The sequence below is a fragment of the Cydia strobilella genome, chromosome 6 (genome assembly GCF_947568885.1).
Source record: "Cydia strobilella chromosome 6, ilCydStro3.1, whole genome shotgun sequence".
In the NCBI taxonomy this organism is placed as follows: domain Eukaryota; kingdom Metazoa; phylum Arthropoda; class Insecta; order Lepidoptera; family Tortricidae; genus Cydia; species Cydia strobilella.
This window is the reverse complement of record NC_086046.1, coordinates 13,464,102-13,482,588: the sequence shown is the minus strand read 5'-3', so window position 1 is coordinate 13,482,588 and position 18,487 is coordinate 13,464,102. Positions and strand designations below refer to the sequence as shown.

The following is an 18,487-nucleotide window of genomic DNA, read 5'->3' as shown; positions in this document are numbered from 1 at the left end:
AGAATGGAGTGGTCCATGACCTTATTTTATTTAAGAATCATACCCAAAAGGAGGATGGGCAGATTTGTATGGACACTGGCCCTGGGACCAATAAGAATAAGCGACATACCTACCATCGGAAAGGTTTTTTTATATACTTAATAATTTTGTATTGCAACACTTGTCAAATCTCTGTTAAAAAAAATTATAACACTAAACAACATAAGAAAACGAATAAAAAACTAAAATATCATGACACAAAATCATTGACAATAACAAAACCTTCATGATTGCAACACAGGAACTTAGTATCGAAAAAAAATTTTTTTACAGGTAACTTTTTTCTCACAAAGATTTGGGACTACTTGTAAAAATTTCACAACTTAGAGTAACCTATCCAGTGACATATCGCTTGCCCTTGTTGGTCAAAAGGGCCAAATGAGCCCACCCAGTATTCTATTTGACACAAATGTACTTAAAAATAATGATTTTAATGAATACTTGAATACCCAAATGGTTGTTAAAAGCATTGTTCAATTTTTTTTACAGCTCATTTGCCGGTTGGCTCCTACACTTCATCAACTTTTGAAATCATTTGGAGTGGACACCAACAACGTAGCATCATTTAAAACCAGACTCACAAGTTTTAACATAACATTACACTTAGTGAGGTGTAAAATTGATGATTTTTACAAAGATAATAATTTATTTTGTTAATAATAATACTTCAAGCTAGTATTTTAATAAGGCGCCATATTTATTATCCGATTAGCATTTGTATACACCCTTAAGTTTATTTTAAATTGAGAATAGTATACAGTGCATAGTCAGTAATAATTTATAAAAGCAGAGGATAAACTGTTTTTAAACATGCCTATGTTTAGCATTTATTTATCAAAGTTAAAGCTATTTCATTGTTTTCATTTTATATAGTTGCAGCGGAGATATTACATGCTAACTATGCCAAAATATAGCTATACCAAAATCAGTAACAAAGACAAAATAAGGAATTCAGTGCCTTGATGAATATTATCTTGTTCACAAAGTTTCCATTACTTACCAAAAACTTAAAAGTGGAACAAATTACTACTTAGTTGTGATACCTATATCATTAACATCACAAATCACAAGGGTCTTAAAACCTCATATTACGTTTAAAATTCTCATGTTTTAATACTTAAGGTTTTGTCTATATTACTTTTTAAGTATAAAGGAGGTATAATTGACACATTATTAATATGTAAATTATTTAAAAACACATATGGCATAAATGTTTTTGTGTGGCTTAATATTAAATTTTCCTATATAGGCAGTTTATAAAAAGCCTGTATAATACTTTAGACCGGGATTCTCCAATATGTATGATGGTGTCCTTTTCGTGGGCCGAATTGAGTTTTTATGGTATTTGGCACTTTTCACAGGCCAAGTTAAATTGGCAGGCTCTAGATCTGGCCCTCGTTTTGAGACCGCTGCTTTAGACTACTGTTAGCCTTATAATGTCAAACTAGTAAGGTCAAAGTTGAAAAAAAAAAGATTGTACCATTCAACACCAACCCTAGAAAATTGTTGTTACTCATTACTAAATCAAAATTTGAACGACATACGTAATGGGGCATAGACTCAAACACAGAATTGAAATTGTATGTAAGAAAATAATAGCAGAATATGCTTAGCATAACTATAATTATTAATTTACTTACTCTTTAAAAAGTTGTTTTAATAAAAAGTGCATAAAATGCTAATATGGTGTGCTATAGAAATCTGTTAAGGACTTTAACAAAAACGTCATGTGTATTTTTCAATCTCATATTTTTTCTTCGTAATAATATAAAGTCACTATAGTGTTAGTGTATTGCAACCTAACAGTATTAAGCATAATTCTATCCATATTTGGGGTCTAAAGGGTCCTATGAAATATGGCTCAGTGTAAGTTTGTTATATCTAACATTGTTTTGTAATTTAATTGTTTAAAGCAAATGCATACATAGAAATTCTTTATTGTTTACAAAAGAATACTTAACCTCTGATTCTCATATGAGAGACTGTGTTGAAATTGTACAAAAATTGTAACTCTAAAAGCATATTGAGTAGATTAAAAATTCGAAAACTGTTTGATTGTGATGCACAAGGCATTTCATGAGTTCAGGTTTGTTAGTCAGTTAGTTTTGCTGGGCATTTTCCGCACATCGACATCCACTATATTTTGCGTAAAACGAGGTAGCGCTACTCACGAGTTCAGATTAAAGTAAATGTAAAAATTCTGATAGGTATGAACTATTTTAACATTTCTAAATTTATGGTTGCATTGCGGATTTAGATAAATGTACCTATAAGTATGTAATTTATATTGAATTTTATTAAGAAAATTAAAACAAAATGTGAAGCAGTATGAGAATTTTGTAATGTGACCTTAGACTATTTGGGAAAAACTACCAAAATATTGCCCCTTTAAAATAATTTAATTGGCCCCTCTTGTTGTTGGAAACTTCCCATGGCCGATGCTGCCTTTAACTATGATTGAAGGGGCCAATCGTTGGAAAAGGAGCCATTATTAATATAGTTTACCCTAATAACCAATAGAAAATGCTACATTTTTTTTTTACAGCTGTGAGTGTGCTGTGTAAGATGACATTGTTTAAGAATAAATTATTTATTTTTAATTGTTACATTTATTTATTTAAACTTATCAAGACAGAAAAAAATCATTTTAATAGCTTCAATTTTTGTGTGTCAAATAAATACTTTTTGCTAAAGATGATGCCTTTTTCAAAGCTATGAAACTAAAAACAACTTCAGCTACAGTCAACAAGTATAATGTTGTATGAAGAACAAGTTCTGTTGGAGTACTTAAAAGGTAAGGATTAAAAAGAAAGAAACTAACAAGAGGCAACTGCATGAGTACTGACAGCATCAAAAAGCCCGCCAGTTCTGGCACCTGAAAAGGCCAAAAATAATGTTGTTATTTAAAAGCCAAAAGGCTGCAAATAATTTTGATAGAGGCTACAATACTTATAAAAGTTATAAATTATATATTCTCTAGAATAGCCATTTCATTGCACCAAATGTACGAAATGTTACTTAAAATTGAATAGTGTAAGATGTACTGAACTAACCCCCCCTGCAAACGAGTATCTATGCAGTAATAAAATAGTTATTTACGATACAAGTGCGGAAAAGAGGAAATTCGAAACGAGTGGCGATAAATTAAAACACGACCGCAGGGAGTTGCGAATTACCTATTCGCACGTGTATCATACAACGTTTTACAGTACATATGGCCCTTTAAACTTTCGACATATGCACGAAAAGTGCTCATTTACGCACTAGTGCAAGAAAGTAGCACCATATGTACTGTAAATGTATTTTTTCACCTTATGCACAGATTAAAAAGATCAGATTTTAACAGATAGCACATCCATGACAAAAGTGCACCATGTTTAGGGTCTAATGTTTTCTTTGCCTAACAGTAAAATAAACAAATGGAAAGAACTTATCAACAACTTACCCGGCAAGACAGGTTCCCATACTGGCCTAGATATAGTCTTGCAAATTCTATAACAACCAGCAGCGTGTAAACTGTTAAAGATAAGTATCTAGTCAGATGTCCCAGTAAATCCAACTGTAAATAAAGAAACAGAATATAAACTGTAGAATGAAGTAAGTTTTCATAATTTAAAAGACTGAGCCATTTTTCACAAGAAACTCGATTCATACCTTAACATAAAGGAAGAATCCCACCACCGGTGCCCAGACTAGGTAAAGGTACACATTTATGAATAAACATTTCTGCAGTTGAAGCGTTGAATTCATCAGTAAAAACTAAGTTATAATCATATTATAACAAGCGATCTTTTCGTATCCAATCGCAACGCAAGGGCCAACAAAGTAAATCAAAAATCAAAACAAAACCTACACGCGCCAAACTCATGCCAAACTACAATTTGACGTGGAAATGTTTTGTATTGTCAAATGTCATAAGAATATCAACAGTTTTATAATTGTCTTGAATGGCTTTATATGGGTTTCTTTACACGATGAGACGTACGAAATAGACTACCGCACCGCACCGCGACCTTGGTGCCGTACGTGCATTAAGAATGCAGATATAAGTTAGAGCGAGAAAGAGATATTTTGACCAGAGTATATAACCACGCGGTGTATAACATAGGTCGTGGTGCGGTGCGGTAGTCTGTTACGGCTTGAGAAAGAGATATTTTGACCAAAGTATATAATCACGCGGTGTATAACATAGGTCGCGGTGCGGTGCGGTAGTCTGTTACGGCTTTGAGACCGAATCAATGTTGAATACTCTTTAAAAATTACTAGTTCTCTTTTCAGATTATTCGAGCTGGGAATAAAAACCATTTATTTCAGCTATATTATTTATATACAAAATGTTATTGAAAATTGTTGAAAATAATACTTCATGTCGCATTGTGTCGCAAAGTGTAAAGACAAGTTACTGTGATTTAGAAAATGTAGCCAGCTTAATAAAATAATTAGACGTTGACATGGACATGACAATGACATACAGAGATTGAGGTTATAATAATGTTTAGTATATAACCAGTTTTGGTTTTTTTACCAGTAGAATAATCTATAAAAAGAAATACAACATACAATCTTTCATTTAGATTTATAAAAATACCATGATTTCAAGACAAACATTGGGCCTTTCTATCGGTAAGAATATATTCTATTAATTCCGAAGTTTAAAGCAAGCACACCAGTGAGTGGCACTATTCTTATACCTACCTCACTACCTCAATCACCAAGCAAGTGGACATGGGCCGTAAATGTTTGGCTGTCTTCCTTGATTTAAAAAAGGCCTTTGACACCGTCTCTCACTCCATTCTTGTTCGAAAGCTGGAGACCATAGGTATAAGAGGGAAACCCTCTACAGCTCTTGGATAACTACCTCCGCGGTCGCTGCCAAATTGTTAAGATTGGACATCATGTTAGTACAAAAAGTGATATCACGTATGGCGTCCCTCAGGGAAGTGTGCTAGGCCCAACTATGTTTCTAACATATATCAACGATTTGTCGAATCTTGGCATTGACGGAGGAGAGATTTTCTCTTACGCGGATGACACTGTGGTTATTTTTAACGATAGTACCTGGGCTGGCGTTTTTGATAAAGCTGAACAAGGTCTTCAGCATATATTTTCATGGTTGAATGCTAACCTTCTAACACTAAATATTACCAAAACAAATTATATATGCTTCACAAAGTATAAAAACACACAACCACCTGATACTCTTAAATTAAAAATACACACTTGTAACCCTCAAAATACTTTAGATTGTAAGTGTAACGAAATAAAAAGAGTAAGCAGCACTAAGTATTTAGGAATAATGCTAGATCAGAGGCTCTCGTGGCATCCGCATATTGAGTTTATAGCTGGTCGGATTCGAAAGTTAGTTTGGATATTTAAAATACTTGAGCATGTCGCGGCTAAAGCTTTACTTAAACAACTATATTTAACTCTAGCCCAGTCCGTTATGACTTATTGTATCCCAGTATGGGGCGGAACAAACAAGACCAAATTCATTGATGCTGAAAGGGGTCAAAGATGCCTTCTTAAAGTTATATACTCCAAACCTTACAGATACCCAACCACTGAACTGTACAAGGATTGTGATCTACTTACTATGAGGAAACTTTATATTCTATTTACACTACTAAAGCTACATAAAACAATAAAATTTAAACCCCTCACAGTAACGCGGAGAAGGAAAACAAATGTAATTTCTAAGCCACCTACTAAATCTGTTTATGCCAGAAGACAATTTACAAGCCAGTCTGTTCACCTATATAATCACATAAATAAAATTATTTCTATATACCCTTTGCACTTATACAGTTGTAAAAAAGCTATAGTCGAATGGATTAAAAAATTAGACTACGAGGAAACAGAAGCACTTTTGCAAAGACAATAAATAATAAATAAAAATAAATAATAAATATATATGTGTTTACACCCCACACAACTACAAACATGCACACTCACACACACACACACACACACACACACACACACACATCTTAGCTTTAATTAATTTTAGTTTAGTTTGTAAGATATTCATTTTAAGTATTTGTTCGGTTACTTTGTATGTAACTCTGGTAGGAAGAGCGGGATCTCCTGCCACAAGTATAATTTTACTTACTTGGAGATTCCAACCATAATTTGCTGTACACAATATTGTAACCAATAAACGCTTTTTCATTTTCATTTTCATATATTTTTTGCATTTGCAGGCCTTTTGCGTTCAAATGGACTTCAGTTAACGTGTATAGCTGGGATAAAATACTTCCCGCCTCCCAAGAATTATGATGGTAGGTAAACACACAGCTCAATACACAGTATGATTTATACTTAATTTGGCAATATTACTATTTTTATAGCCTGTTATTAATTCGCTTCTAATATGTCTATAGATATCGAGATTCCTGAACGCCAGAGGCTGCGTCCTCTGGACAAGGTGCCTACATATCCTGCTAATTTGAAACCGCCAAAAATGCAGAAGAGATTGCGATACATGCGTGGTCCCGAGCTCCTGCACAACACGCTACAGTTAAAGCAGTATGGTGTTATTGTAAGTATTTTTAATCATTTTTTTTTAATGTAACAGCAAATGAGCAGACGAGCCGCCTGATAGGAAGCGGTCATCATCTCCCATGGACATAACGTCGGCCTAAATCGCATACCTCGTAACTCCATTTTTTTTGAAAATCATGTTTTGACACTTTTAGATAGTACTATTCTGAACGCATCTAACGGCAAAACTCTTAAATACCAAAAATAAACCGTTTACGATTAAAAAGCAAAATAGAAAACCTTGCAACTCCCGACCGCCATTTTTGTAAAAGAAATACCTCGTATCTCCCCCCGCAGCCACTCCCATCAGTACATTTTGCGATGGCGTTGTGACTGCTCGTCAGTTTTGCGTAAATATTTAGGAGGAAAACGGGTGCTGAATAACAGGTATGTGTATAAGGTTCTACGTTTTACTGATTGTTTATTCTTGATAGATATTTATCATATTTAAACACATTAGACTATTGAAAATGTCCTTTGGTTGCGTGCCATGGACATACGAGGTTTGCTTCGCCTGGATCTTTACTCATGAAGATTAGTTACGTGGTTTTCTGCCGGTAACTAGATTCAAGAGCTTGCCTCTGGAGGCACCTTGTGGACACAAAAAAATCGCTTTTCAAGCCACGAAATCGGCTCATCGTGATGAGAACCGCTCGTCATAAACCAGAAGCTTTGCCGCATAAAATGTGTGTGGATCAATGTGGCTCTAGAATCCTCATTTCGGGATCTGACTGAGATGCGTGCGAAGCGTAGGCTATAGAAGGATTTGATTTCAGAGAGAATCCCCAACCGGGAGGATACAACAGCCCCATCAGTTGTGGTCAGCTTCGTCAGGTGGCTTCTTCCAAGGGACTGGACAAAAACTTTTGACCCCCGATTGCTTGCTCAATGAAGCATGTATTGGAGCACCGGAAGTCACGTCGTACTAGTTTGCCGATCTTCTTGTTTAGAGCCCGTCGCTGTGAAGACTTCTTCCACCTTCCCTCCCTTCCTTCTTCTTCTGCAACTTGGCAGGTGGGTCTTTCCCATCGTTCCATTATGAGCCTGAGGGTTTCCTCTGAAAGCTTCGACCTCCCGGCTTTACGCTGTACTTCGCAAGATCTCATACCTTCTTTCCTGAGCATTCCAACCACATTTTTGAGGGTCTGGTTTATGTCAACGGCATTTGTGCTTTCCACGGCAGCGAATCGGTTCTCCAGGTTCGACTGAAATGCTTTAGATCCTACCATGGTTTGGAGCAGCCTAGGTCGGATGTCGGAGCCTGGACTTATCAAACGGACACGTTCGAGCTTATGGTTGTATTCAGAGAGCCTCTAACAAGTCGGTGATCACTACCGGTGTTGAACCTGTTGATCACTGAGACGTCTCTGAATATACCTATATAATAATATGCTTTTTGTGATCTCATTTTTTGTCATAGTCTCTGGGCTCCATCACGTCCACTTCCATGTTCCTTTGGGGCTATTTCTTGAATAAATAAATAAATATTATAGGACAATCTTACACAGATTGACAAAGTCCCACGGTAAGCCCAAGGAGGCTTGTGTTATGGGTACTCAGACAACGATATATATAATATATAAATACTTAAATACATAGAAAACACCCATGACTTAGGAACAAATTTAGTATCTATTCTGTGCTCATCACACAAATAAGTAAATGCCCTAGAATGGTTGAAGAACGAATTCATCAAGAAAAGCCCCTCTCTCGAGGAAGTTGACAAGCATTTGGCCCCTATGATTCTGGCTACCCAAACCATGGGATCCTACTACCGACTCGCTGCAATTCTGTACTCCCACTTTAACGTGGGAAGCCAGAGGAGGCTTTCTGTTTTTAAGTTTAATAAATATTTTTTAATTTGCAAGTTATTTTTTTTTAATCCACAATTACCTTGTTGAGATCAAAAGATTATCCTCTATTTTTACGGATTTTAATAGCAAAACTCTTAACTCCCGATTAGCTTTCTAGAAATTTTGAAGAAAAACTAGTAACTCCAAATTTTCCAGGTTCAGGTGTTTAAAAAAAAATAGGTTTTGACAATCTGATGGCTAAATTTAATTTAACATTATCTAAAAAAAATACTAAGTAAGTCTTCATGCAAAATTTTTGGTAATGAAGTTTTTTGTGCCTCCTGTAAAATTTGGTCAAATTGAGTTACGAGGTTTGCGATTTAGGCCGACGATAAGCAACATCACAGGAGCACTTAAGCGTTGCCGACCCAACCCTAAATACCCGCTTATTGAATACTCATAATATGTACCTAGTAGAATACTATAGTCTATTATAGGAATTAGTATGGAACACTCACTTGTGAATTGCATAGAAAATGTATGGTGTAGTACTTTATACTTAAAAAAACCGGCCAAATGCGAGTCGGCCTCGCGCACAAACGGTTCCGTACCATTATGCAAAACATGGCAAAAAAATCATGTTCGTTGTATGGGAGCCCCACTTAAATATTTATTTTATTATTAGTATTTGTTGTTATAGCGGCAACAGAAATACATCATCTGTGAAAATTTCAACTAAGGTCTGTTTTTTTATTCCGTAGACTAAAATGATGTTTCATGTGTAAGACATTATAAGAAGACAGTGTAAGAAATAATTATGTTTTGTAATGTTATTAATTATATTATTGTAATGTTTAATTGTAAAAATGACTTGTAAATGTAAATATTTACCAATAAATATCATATCATATCATATCATATCATGACATGTCATTTCTTAGTACCACATGAAATGTCATTTTAGTCTATGGAATAAAAAAACAGAATTATAGCTATCACGGTTCATGAGATTACAGCCTGGTGCCAGGCAGACGGACAGTGGAGTCTTAGTAATAGAGCTCCGTTTTTACCTGTAGGAGACTATTGATCTCTAGCCTAATTCATGTTGACTCCACTAAATACTTGGGTATCCATAGATATAGACCAACTTCTTTCATGGAACAAACAAATTGATATTACCGCTAATCAAATAAGAAAACTGATATGGCTATTTAAATATCTTAGACAAGTATCCGATAGGGTTCTATTAATTTACATTTATAAAACACTTGTGCAATCTATTGTACTTTATTGCCTGCCTGTTTGGGGCGGTACCCACAAAAATAAACTCATAGTTCTGGAACGGGCCCAGCGATTAATCCTTAAAGTACTTCTAGGCAAAAATATACGTTACAGCACCACTGATGTCTATAAAGATGCTGATGTTCTAACTGTGAGACAGTTATATATCTTAAATTGTATTCTAAAAGTTCATAAAAGTATAAAACCAGATGTTGGTATATTAAAAAAACGTAACCCTTACTCAATTATAAATCAACTAAGTATTGGTAGGACTTATTTTGCTAAAAGGCAATTTAATACCACATCTATTCATCTTTACAACAAAGCGAACAGAATTATTAGTATTTACAATAAATCATATAACGAGTGTAAAATAAAATAAAATAATGATATGGTTAAAAAGTAAAACATATGAAGAAACCGAAACAATGATACCTTGACCTTTATCGCACCGGATCCGAGATTTGCACGACTCATGCGACCATACACATACACTCTTACACACTTACTATTCTACCTAATTAAGATCTTTACCCTCTTTATTTGAAATGTAAGGTTACACACCTTATGTAAAATCAAAATGTATATATGTATGTATGTGTATATGTGTTTTTATATATACCTATATATATATATATGTATATGTATGTGTGTATATATGTGTATTGTATGTGTGTATATATATTATATTATATTATAATTACAACCGTGAACGCTCAATGCACCTACACCGACAGGAAAAAAAAACATTAGAACTATCAATTCTTGTAATGTTTAGTTTTAGTTATAATACTTATAATATTGTCAAACCTGTTTCAGGCGACTGGTGGAGGTAGAATGCGTCACGAGCACTTTGAAATGGCTCGTCTTGTAGTGGCCCGTAAATTAGACATGAAGAGAATGTACGCTATTTGGCGCATTGATCCCCCGTGGCAACCAGTGACTAAGAAAGGCCAGGGGCAGAGAATGGGCGGTGGAAAAGGAGCAATCGATCATTATGTTACCCCTATCAAGGCTGGTAGAGTTATATTGGAGGTTGCTGGCAAATGTGAATATCAAGAGGTAATAATTGCAACACTTCTATTTATTTTTACAAAAATAAGATAAGTCTAGACTATTAAACTACACTATTAGTTTGTTTAGTACTGGCCGGTTGCATTGGCAATTAGTTATTTATTTTTTACCTTTTGTATAATAATTATTGAAACAATATTCACTAAATATGAGCTAGCTTTCTCTAACTTTTACAGAAGAAATGTTGTACTAAATTCTACTGATACCTATGCAGAGTAGATGATGCATAGAAAAGGCTTATTCCTTATAAAGGCTACTTCCATAAAAATGTATGTTTGGCTATGTTAAATACATACAAGAGTGACCCAGGCTACTATAATCATGAAAACAAATGACAAGAAAACCTGACTTACCCACTTGCAATTCAACTTTGAATATGTTAAACAATTTTTTGAGACTACGTCCTAAAGGCAAATGTTTTATTCATCAATTTTTTTAGGTCTGGCAAATGTTGAAAATTGTGGCGGAAAGATTACCATTTCAAGCAGAAGCTGTATCACAAGAAATCATGAAGAAGAAAGCAGCTAATGAAAAGTGGCAAGAAGAAAACAATAAGAATAAGTACACTATGAAATATGTTATTCAAAATAATATGGGCGGATGCCATAGAATGCTTTCGCCATTTGATCACTATTGGTATGGCAAGCATTTGTAGATATTTATTATATTGTAATTAGTTCAAAATATAGTCGAATTTAAGTTGACAAGTAAGATTTTATTCCTGACAAACCTAAAAATAGTTATTACCTACCTAATTCAAATAATACAAACATTGTGTGTCAGGATATAGAATTTCAGTTGTACAGGGTAGAATAGCGCGTAAAACGACAGGGCCCATAGCCTGAGGGGCCCTAATTTGATCAACAAAATTTTCCTCGAGCTGCCATTGATAAAGTTACGCCATCCATTGGATTTTAGACTTGTATAAGTTCAGCGCCATCAAGTGATGTTTTTGATAGGGTTGAAAATAGATGATATACCTCAATATTTTTATTATTATTATAACCACTGCTGGGCAAAGGCCTCCCCTCTATCCCGCCACTTGGCTCTATCCAAAGCACATTCCCGCCACTCCAAACAGAATGTATCGACGTCGTCCCGCCGTCTCCGTTTGGGTCTGCCTCTGCCCCGAGATCCATCCTGTGGGATCCAGTCCGTGGCTAATTTGGCCCAGCGTTCTGGGTGCATTCGGCAGATGTGCCCTGCCCAGTCCCATTTCAGCTTAGCGGCCTTCACGCCCACATCCACAACGCCAGTTTTGGAACGCAGGTCCGTGTTTCTAATACGGTCTGTTCTACGAACACCCAGTATGCTGCGTTCCATTGCTTTCTGACAAACCTTGAGTCTAGTCTTTTCATTTTCAGTTTGAGACCATGTTTGGGCGCCGTAGATGAGGATAGGCAGGATAAACATATCGAAGAGTTTGCGCTTTAAAGAGAGTGGAAGGTTGCCCTTCATTAGCGACTTCATGGACCAGAAGATCTTCCAGGCGTTTGCGATCAATTTCTTTGAACTGCCTGTTGTCGAAGGATACTAACTGGCCCAAGTAGATATATTCATCGACATACTGCATATCCCGCCCATCCACTACTACACTACGTTTCGCGCCGTTGGTCATCAAGTGTGTCTTGGCTCTATTCATGGCGAGTCCGACTTCAAGACTTGCCATGCAAAGTTCTTGGAGCATTTGTTCGAGTCGGGATGCGGTGTGGTTGAACAGGACAATGTCGTCGGCAAAGCGCAGGTTGGTTAACCTTTTGCCGCCGACGTCGATTCCCATTGTTAACCAAAAGGCCGCCAGCTTTCGGAATATCTCCTCCAGAGCACAAGTGAAGAGCTTTGGAGAAAGTGGATCTCACACCTTTTTCAAATAAATAAATTACATGCCTAAAATTTAAAATGCATTTATAATGCTTTCGTTGCACTTTTGAGCCTATGACAGGGGTCAGGGCAGTTCAATTTTACGTTTCTGTGTTGGTCTTCATACTCACAAATCTGAAATACCTACAAACATACATAGCGCCATGTTTAACTCTTTTTCCGGGCCGCGCTGATCCGAATATATTCCAATTAATCCAGTTTTGATGATTATTTGAAGACGTCATATTTCCCGAGAGTCAAATCTAATTTGAACCTTAAATCGGATTGCTAAGGTTGAACTTCTATTGGCGCGTATGTGGCCGATAAATCTTACTGTGCCTGGTAAAGGGATAACAAGTACGTGGCAGTAATTCAGCGTCGTGTAGAGATATACTATACTCAAACACACCCAACTTGTCAGTAGAAACAGGCGCGAAAATCTAATTCTCTATAGATCAACCATTCGCGCCTACATTTCTTAAAGCCGCCTTGTTCTGCTGACAAAGTGAGTGAGTCTGGGGTGAGTATAATACCCACTCTTTATTAATTTATATATCGTAATTGAATTTTCCATCAACTGGTGGAAGGAAGGGTAGATAGCATTGAAACAAAGCATATTCAATAATGGTTTATTAAATTTGACATTTTATGAAAGGATTTTGTGACAAGCCTCAGTTTGCATACATGTATATAAACCTTGGTAGCAATAATTCATATAAACTTTTATATATTATGGAAAAAACTCAACAAAAAAACAAATGTCTTTATTGTAACAAATACTACAGCACAAAATACTTTCTGCGACTCATCCCTAACCTAACGTCAAAAGCCAAACAACACATTTATCCATAGTTGAGAGATTATCATGGTATACAATTATTTAGTAATGTAGGTATAGGAGTGTGTACGTATTAGCTAACTGGAGACATGTAGTTGTACAGTAAATAAATCAAAGTTACATACATGTAACCTGAATCATTATTTCGTACTTAATAGACTTTTGATATTAACAGTAACTTCTATTTAGGGTCACAAATCACACAATTACAAACTGAAAACATTTACTATTCTTTGTAGCAGAGTAATAAGTTGTAATAGGATGTAAATATATCCTTGAAATACGTGTAATCTTAATATTAGCTTATCAATTTGTGGGTAGGAGTTATTAAGTACATTCTAATTACCCAGGAATATTTTTTTGCATGAAGGTTTTTTATGTAGACCAACACCCTATTACATCTCTGTACTCTCTGTTTCTAAGTAGCAACAGACATTAAACACTTTTTTTTTATAATATTGTGTGCAACTCTACTCTTTCCAATATCCAAGCGACTCTACCTTATTCATCTATTTCTGCTTCGATACCTCAACGCAAGTACCTATAAATTATATAACGTCATAACAATATTTACAAAGCCTAAAGAACTAACTTACAAGTAAATGCAAATTTACATCTTCAATAAATATAGTGTTTACAATATTGTACAAGCGCTAGTTTTCATATATGATATGGCTTTTTATTTATAAAATCAACTGCCAAAACAATCCCTAGCAGTCATTATAGGTATATTATCACAAGTCCATGTAACCTTATTAGTTGGTTTAAGTTGCGTGACTAAAGTGTTATCATGGACTCTAATTTGTAGCGACTTAGCTTATACATTTTAAAATATCGAATGCTTATGCAACAATTTATGATATAAACCAGTCATGATGTCTAATTTATAGTAATTTGGTGGCAGTTGTTGCAATGATATTTATTGATAGTCAATTACGTACTCCGTGTACAATCTAGTAATGTTGTCACGCAAAATAAGGAATGAATGATTGTAAAATACTCGAGCTTTGCTTTTCAATGAGTCTATACTCGTACTCTGAGCTTGTACAACCACTCTATACCAGCTACAATATATTTGACTAGTTCTGTGTCTTACGCTATTATAGTCTTATTAAACTAGGAATAATTCCCTAAACACTGGCAATGTGCAGTCTTCAAATCTATTTCACCTCCGTGATAAACAAGGCTTCATATATGAGGTCTAACAAAAAGGTACGTCTGCAACTCAACTGAGGTAAAACAAATAATTAACAATTCGTTGAACTTGCTCGCAGAGTCGGTTCTAATATTTAGCTAAGCTAAGCTATAAGTTATTAGACAAAGTGAGGTAGCGTCATTACCTACTAGTGGAAAATATTTACAGTCCTAAGTATTTGCACTTAGATAATAAATAGTGACATAGGCTCGTCTCAAGCTCATTAATATAAGTTAAATATCTTTTGCGTATCTATTAGCCTGTTACGGAGATTACCAACACAAATATCGCGTTACATTCTATTTTAACATACGAGTATTAACTACATGCACACAATAGACACTATTACTTAATTATGTGCAGCTTTGTCGATGACTAGAGTAAATACGTTTAACTGTATAGTATAGTTACAATCGTAGGTATATATAGGTAAAGTTTCTTTTTCGATCACTGCAAGGATCCACTTGTCCACTGTTGAGGATAATACGATGACTGAACAACATTATTCGTACGATTCGCTCAAGTGCTCCAATAAGAATTTCAACTGTGTTTTCATGAAATTATTTTTGTGCGCGATGGAGTCGCATAGCATTTGAGTGGGCGCGGCGACGCCGCCGCCGTTGTTGTTCCCAGAGTCTATGGTACTATCCTCGGGCGCTTTCAGTGCGGCGATGGGGGCTTTGCTGATATGCTGATAATTAAACGTAGACAATACCGTCCGGATCTTTGCAATGATCTGCTCTACTCAGGCGTTTGATTCCTGCGAAAAATTTGAAAATAGACATAAGTCAGAATTTTGCAGCGGTAGAAATTTATATCATTTAAGTGTACACTACTTTCTATACTAGTGAGATATCATTTACATTCACAAAACAAAAACGCTAGGGGAAAACGGTCGGATTGCAAACGGTGGGGGAGGCTTTATCTAACAGATTGCTGCAGGAGTGTGATGATATGAAGTATTATCAAATGAATCGCATATATTTAAAGTTCCTTATTTAGTAATACTGCACGGAATTATCATTATTAATATTCGTATAAAATGTAAGTACTCATATAAAATACTACGTTAAAGTCGTTTTAAATGCATCAAAATTTAGGCTCTATGTCATAAGAGAGTACGAGTACCTACGAGTACACCGAATATCGAAACGCTAAGTACAGATTAATGATACGCTGTGCTCGTGGCGGGAGCGTCGAGAAGCGAGAGCAACATCTAGTCTAGAAGCGGGTGGGACGGTGTGTTTATACCTTGAGGTTGTGGAAATAGTGCATGATCTGATCGTAGTCCATCTGCAGGTCGTCGAGCCCCAGCGGCTCCGCGCCCGCGCCCGCGCCCGCGCCCGCTTCCGCGCCCAAGCCCGAGCGCGAGTACATCGGGTTGCCGACTATCGTCGCGCGTTTCACTTCTGGGGAACCGCTTCCTATTAATACCAAAATTGTCAGTATCTCGCCTCCCCTCTTGTGTTATCGGGGATATATCACTCCGCAGATCGTGTACGTTCGGCTGTCCGGTTGCTTGTAGGTAGAACTCCTATGTAGCAAGCGTACACGAAAGAGCACGAGTTGCGTTGTTGATTCGGGTATTGCCGCGTCAAATATACAGTTTCTTAGACAGTGATTCTTCTATACGTAAGCGCTTATATCTATTCTGTAGTTTTATCATGGATTCTTCACAAGCTAATCTGACGTTTCAACAAAGGGAAAATCTCTGTAGGATTTACCTTTGTTTTGATTCGCAGCATCCACAAAGTCACCTTTGACGTTTGATTCTTTGGATCGGTTCTTATGCCTCATCTGGACTTCAGGCAGACCTGCAAAAAAAAACATATCTTGAAATTCTTGAAGTCTAGATAAAAATAGAAGATACATTTTAATTTTCGCCGTTATGACTTTAACGGAAACAGGTGCAATATGGGAACACATTGTCCCAGACCCAGAGGGATAGAAGCCGAATTTATGTACTCCTCGACATACTCATGTCCTTAATAGGACAAAAGTATCCAATCTGTCAGGAAATGTTTCTAATTATTTTAAGTTACAGTTATGAAATATATTTTTACATGTCTATATGCTTTGTTCACCATTCAAAGGTGCTTCCAGATTTGGCAAGATGACAACGGTGATAGAAAAATCAAATCAAAACTTATAATGTACGGGGCTTTTCGTAGCATGTCATCCCGATACATTTTTGGAACGAAGTTCCTTATTGGACGGTTTGCGGATGGGAGCTACTAGGCGAAAAAGTGTAAGATTTTGCCACTAAATAGTAGGATAGATGCAAATGTTTGATATTGGCGTCACAAGCCTTACTAGTGCAATATATGCAAGAACAGAACAGAACAAAGCAAAATAGAGCATAAGCATCAACACGAGCACGAGCATGAGCTTGAACACGTCACCAGCCTTTCTTAACTTCGTTCCAACCGAGTGGTCCACGACACACACCACATTTTTTTCGTTTGGCGTTTGTTGATTACAATTGTCATCTAAGCTAGCCCCCCTGGGCGTAACTTAGACATAAGGCGTAAAACACCGATTCCAAAGGCATGCATGTAATCCGGAGGCGAAGGTACGGCACCAGCTTGCTTGTTCTCCAGCACCAGCGGGGCGTCGTTGTCGAACTCGAAGGGCCGCGTGCACTCCTTCTTGCTGAGCTTCTTTACGGCGTTGTCGTCAACTTTAGAAATAAGGCGTGAAGTTCACCGATTCCAGTCATGCATGTAGTCGGGACTCGGAGGCTCGGCGAAGGTGCGTCCTCTGTCGAGCCCCACGATCTCCCGATGAGCCTTATTTTCAAGCACTTGCGGGGCGTCGATGTCGAACTCGAAGAGCCGCGCGCACTCCTCCTTGCCGAGCTTCCTACGGTGTTGTCGTCAACTACAGAATTAAGGCGTGAAACTTACCGATTCCAGAGTCATGCATGTAGTCGGGACTCGGCGGCTTGGCGAAGGTGCGTCCTCTGTCGAGCCCCACGATCTCCCGATAATCCTTATTTTCCAGAACCAGCGGGGCGTCGTTGTCGAACTCGAAGAGCCGCGCGCACTCCTCCTTGCTGAGCTTTTCTACGGCGTTGTCGTCTAGATCGTAGGGGAGGGGGTTCAAGTCGCTTTTGTAGTTTTTCATGTCTCGGCTCGAAATGTAGGGTGCGTTGGTTTTGTTTAGATCAATAATTCTGAAAAAGTATAAGTGTGTTAATGAGAACCAAAGTGGGGACACATTTTCTTAACATTATAAAACTTATGAGAGATAAATACCTATCACACAATTGACTAGTTGATATTTTACCATAGTATGTTTTGTTATGTAAATACACAAATAACTTAGATTTTAAATAAAAAATAAATATCGTGGGCAGAGATCAGTAATTAATTTAAGAAAGTTAATTTCCATACAACATAGGTACTGTTCAACATGCAAAAATGCTTATAGGTGGCGCTAATTATTAATCAGGTATTATATAGGTATGAACACTTTAATGTTACGCCCATTTCTAACTTCTAAACATATTAAGAATATTTTAAGTACAGCGCAAAGGCATACCTAAAGTGGATAAAGTTTGAAACCAGGTAAAGGGGAAAATGGAAAAGGAGGGGGATTGTTTTGCTCGGCACTGACTCAATAGACTCATTTTAATAATTTAGTAAGCAGTCTTACCGGTCTGGGCGGCGGGCATTTTCCGGAGATCGTCGGGATTCATGTTCTCTGTCGTGTTTCTTGTGGTGGTTCCGGGAGTGGCTCCGGCGAGTGGGGGGCATGACGGCGTCCGGCAACACCTGGTGGTGCAAACAAGGAAACTTATTACCTGCTTCCCCAACATTACGAGAATGTTGAGCATATTAATTATAGTATATTTTAACTTAAGTA

At 36.7% G+C, this 18,487-nt stretch overlaps 4 protein-coding genes across 6 annotated transcripts in view; 2 read left to right on the top strand and 2 right to left on the bottom strand.

Moving 5' to 3' along the window:
* LOC134742502 (glycolipid transfer protein-like) overlaps positions 1-2,574 on the top strand; it is a 48,185-nt gene extending 45,611 nt beyond the window's left edge. For both annotated transcript variants that reach the window (XM_063675719.1, XM_063675720.1), the window contains exon 6: positions 529-2,574. In XM_063675719.1, the coding sequence (XP_063531789.1) occupies positions 529-696 (168 nt within the window). In that variant the 3' untranslated portion in view covers positions 697-2,574. The remainder of the gene's footprint in view (positions 1-528) is intronic.
* On the bottom strand, positions 2,570-3,886 carry LOC134742508 (transmembrane protein 17-like). Its single transcript, XM_063675728.1, has 3 exons — positions 3,694-3,886; positions 3,485-3,598; positions 2,570-2,914 (listed from the first exon to the last, which is right to left on the bottom strand). Exons 1-3 carry the CDS (start codon positions 3,787-3,789, stop codon positions 2,696-2,698), a joined length of 429 nt encoding a protein of 142 aa, XP_063531798.1. The 5' UTR covers positions 3,790-3,886; the 3' UTR covers positions 2,570-2,695.
* Positions 3,887-4,500: 614 nt separating this feature from the next.
* Positions 4,501-11,434, top strand: LOC134742499 (large ribosomal subunit protein uL16m). The gene is made up of 5 exons (XM_063675716.1): positions 4,501-4,662; positions 6,240-6,317; positions 6,420-6,577; positions 10,473-10,715; positions 11,167-11,434. Exons 1-5 carry the CDS (start codon positions 4,629-4,631, stop codon positions 11,380-11,382), a joined length of 729 nt encoding a protein of 242 aa, XP_063531786.1. The 5' UTR covers positions 4,501-4,628; the 3' UTR covers positions 11,383-11,434.
* Positions 11,435-13,202: 1,768 nt separating this feature from the next.
* Positions 13,203-18,487, bottom strand: part of LOC134742437 (transmembrane protein 132E) — a 121,805-nt gene continuing 116,520 nt past the window's right edge. The window contains exons 17-21 of one of the 2 annotated variants that reach the window (XM_063675584.1): positions 18,278-18,396; positions 17,527-17,795; positions 16,345-16,434; positions 15,872-16,044; positions 13,203-15,380 (exon numbers count right to left, since the gene is read on the bottom strand). In XM_063675584.1, the coding sequence (XP_063531654.1) occupies positions 15,366-15,380; positions 15,872-16,044; positions 16,345-16,434; positions 17,527-17,795; positions 18,278-18,396 (666 nt within the window). In that variant the 3' untranslated portion in view covers positions 13,203-15,365. Of the gene's footprint in view, positions 15,381-15,871; positions 16,045-16,344; positions 16,435-17,526; positions 17,796-18,277; positions 18,397-18,487 lie in introns of those variants that run through there. The other variant, XM_063675586.1, reaches the window with a different exon arrangement.

Coding starts and splice junctions, on each gene's coding strand:
- LOC134742508 (XM_063675728.1), bottom strand. CDS start 3,789: ATGAATTCAACGCTTCAACTGCAGAAATGTTTATTCATAAATGTGTAC. Junction 3,599..3,693: donor GATTCTTCCTTTATGTTAAG/GTATGAATCGAG, acceptor CTTTATTTACAG/TTGGATTTACTGGGACATCT. Junction 2,915..3,484: donor ATGGGAACCTGTCTTGCCGG/GTAAGTTGTTGA, acceptor TGGCCTTTTCAG/GTGCCAGAACTGGCGGGCTT.
- LOC134742499 (XM_063675716.1), top strand. CDS start 4,629: ATGATTTCAAGACAAACATTGGGCCTTTCTATCG. Junction 6,578..10,472: donor TAAAGCAGTATGGTGTTATT/GTAAGTATTTTT, acceptor AACCTGTTTCAG/GCGACTGGTGGAGGTAGAAT. Junction 10,716..11,166: donor GCAAATGTGAATATCAAGAG/GTAATAATTGCA, acceptor CAATTTTTTTAG/GTCTGGCAAATGTTGAAAAT.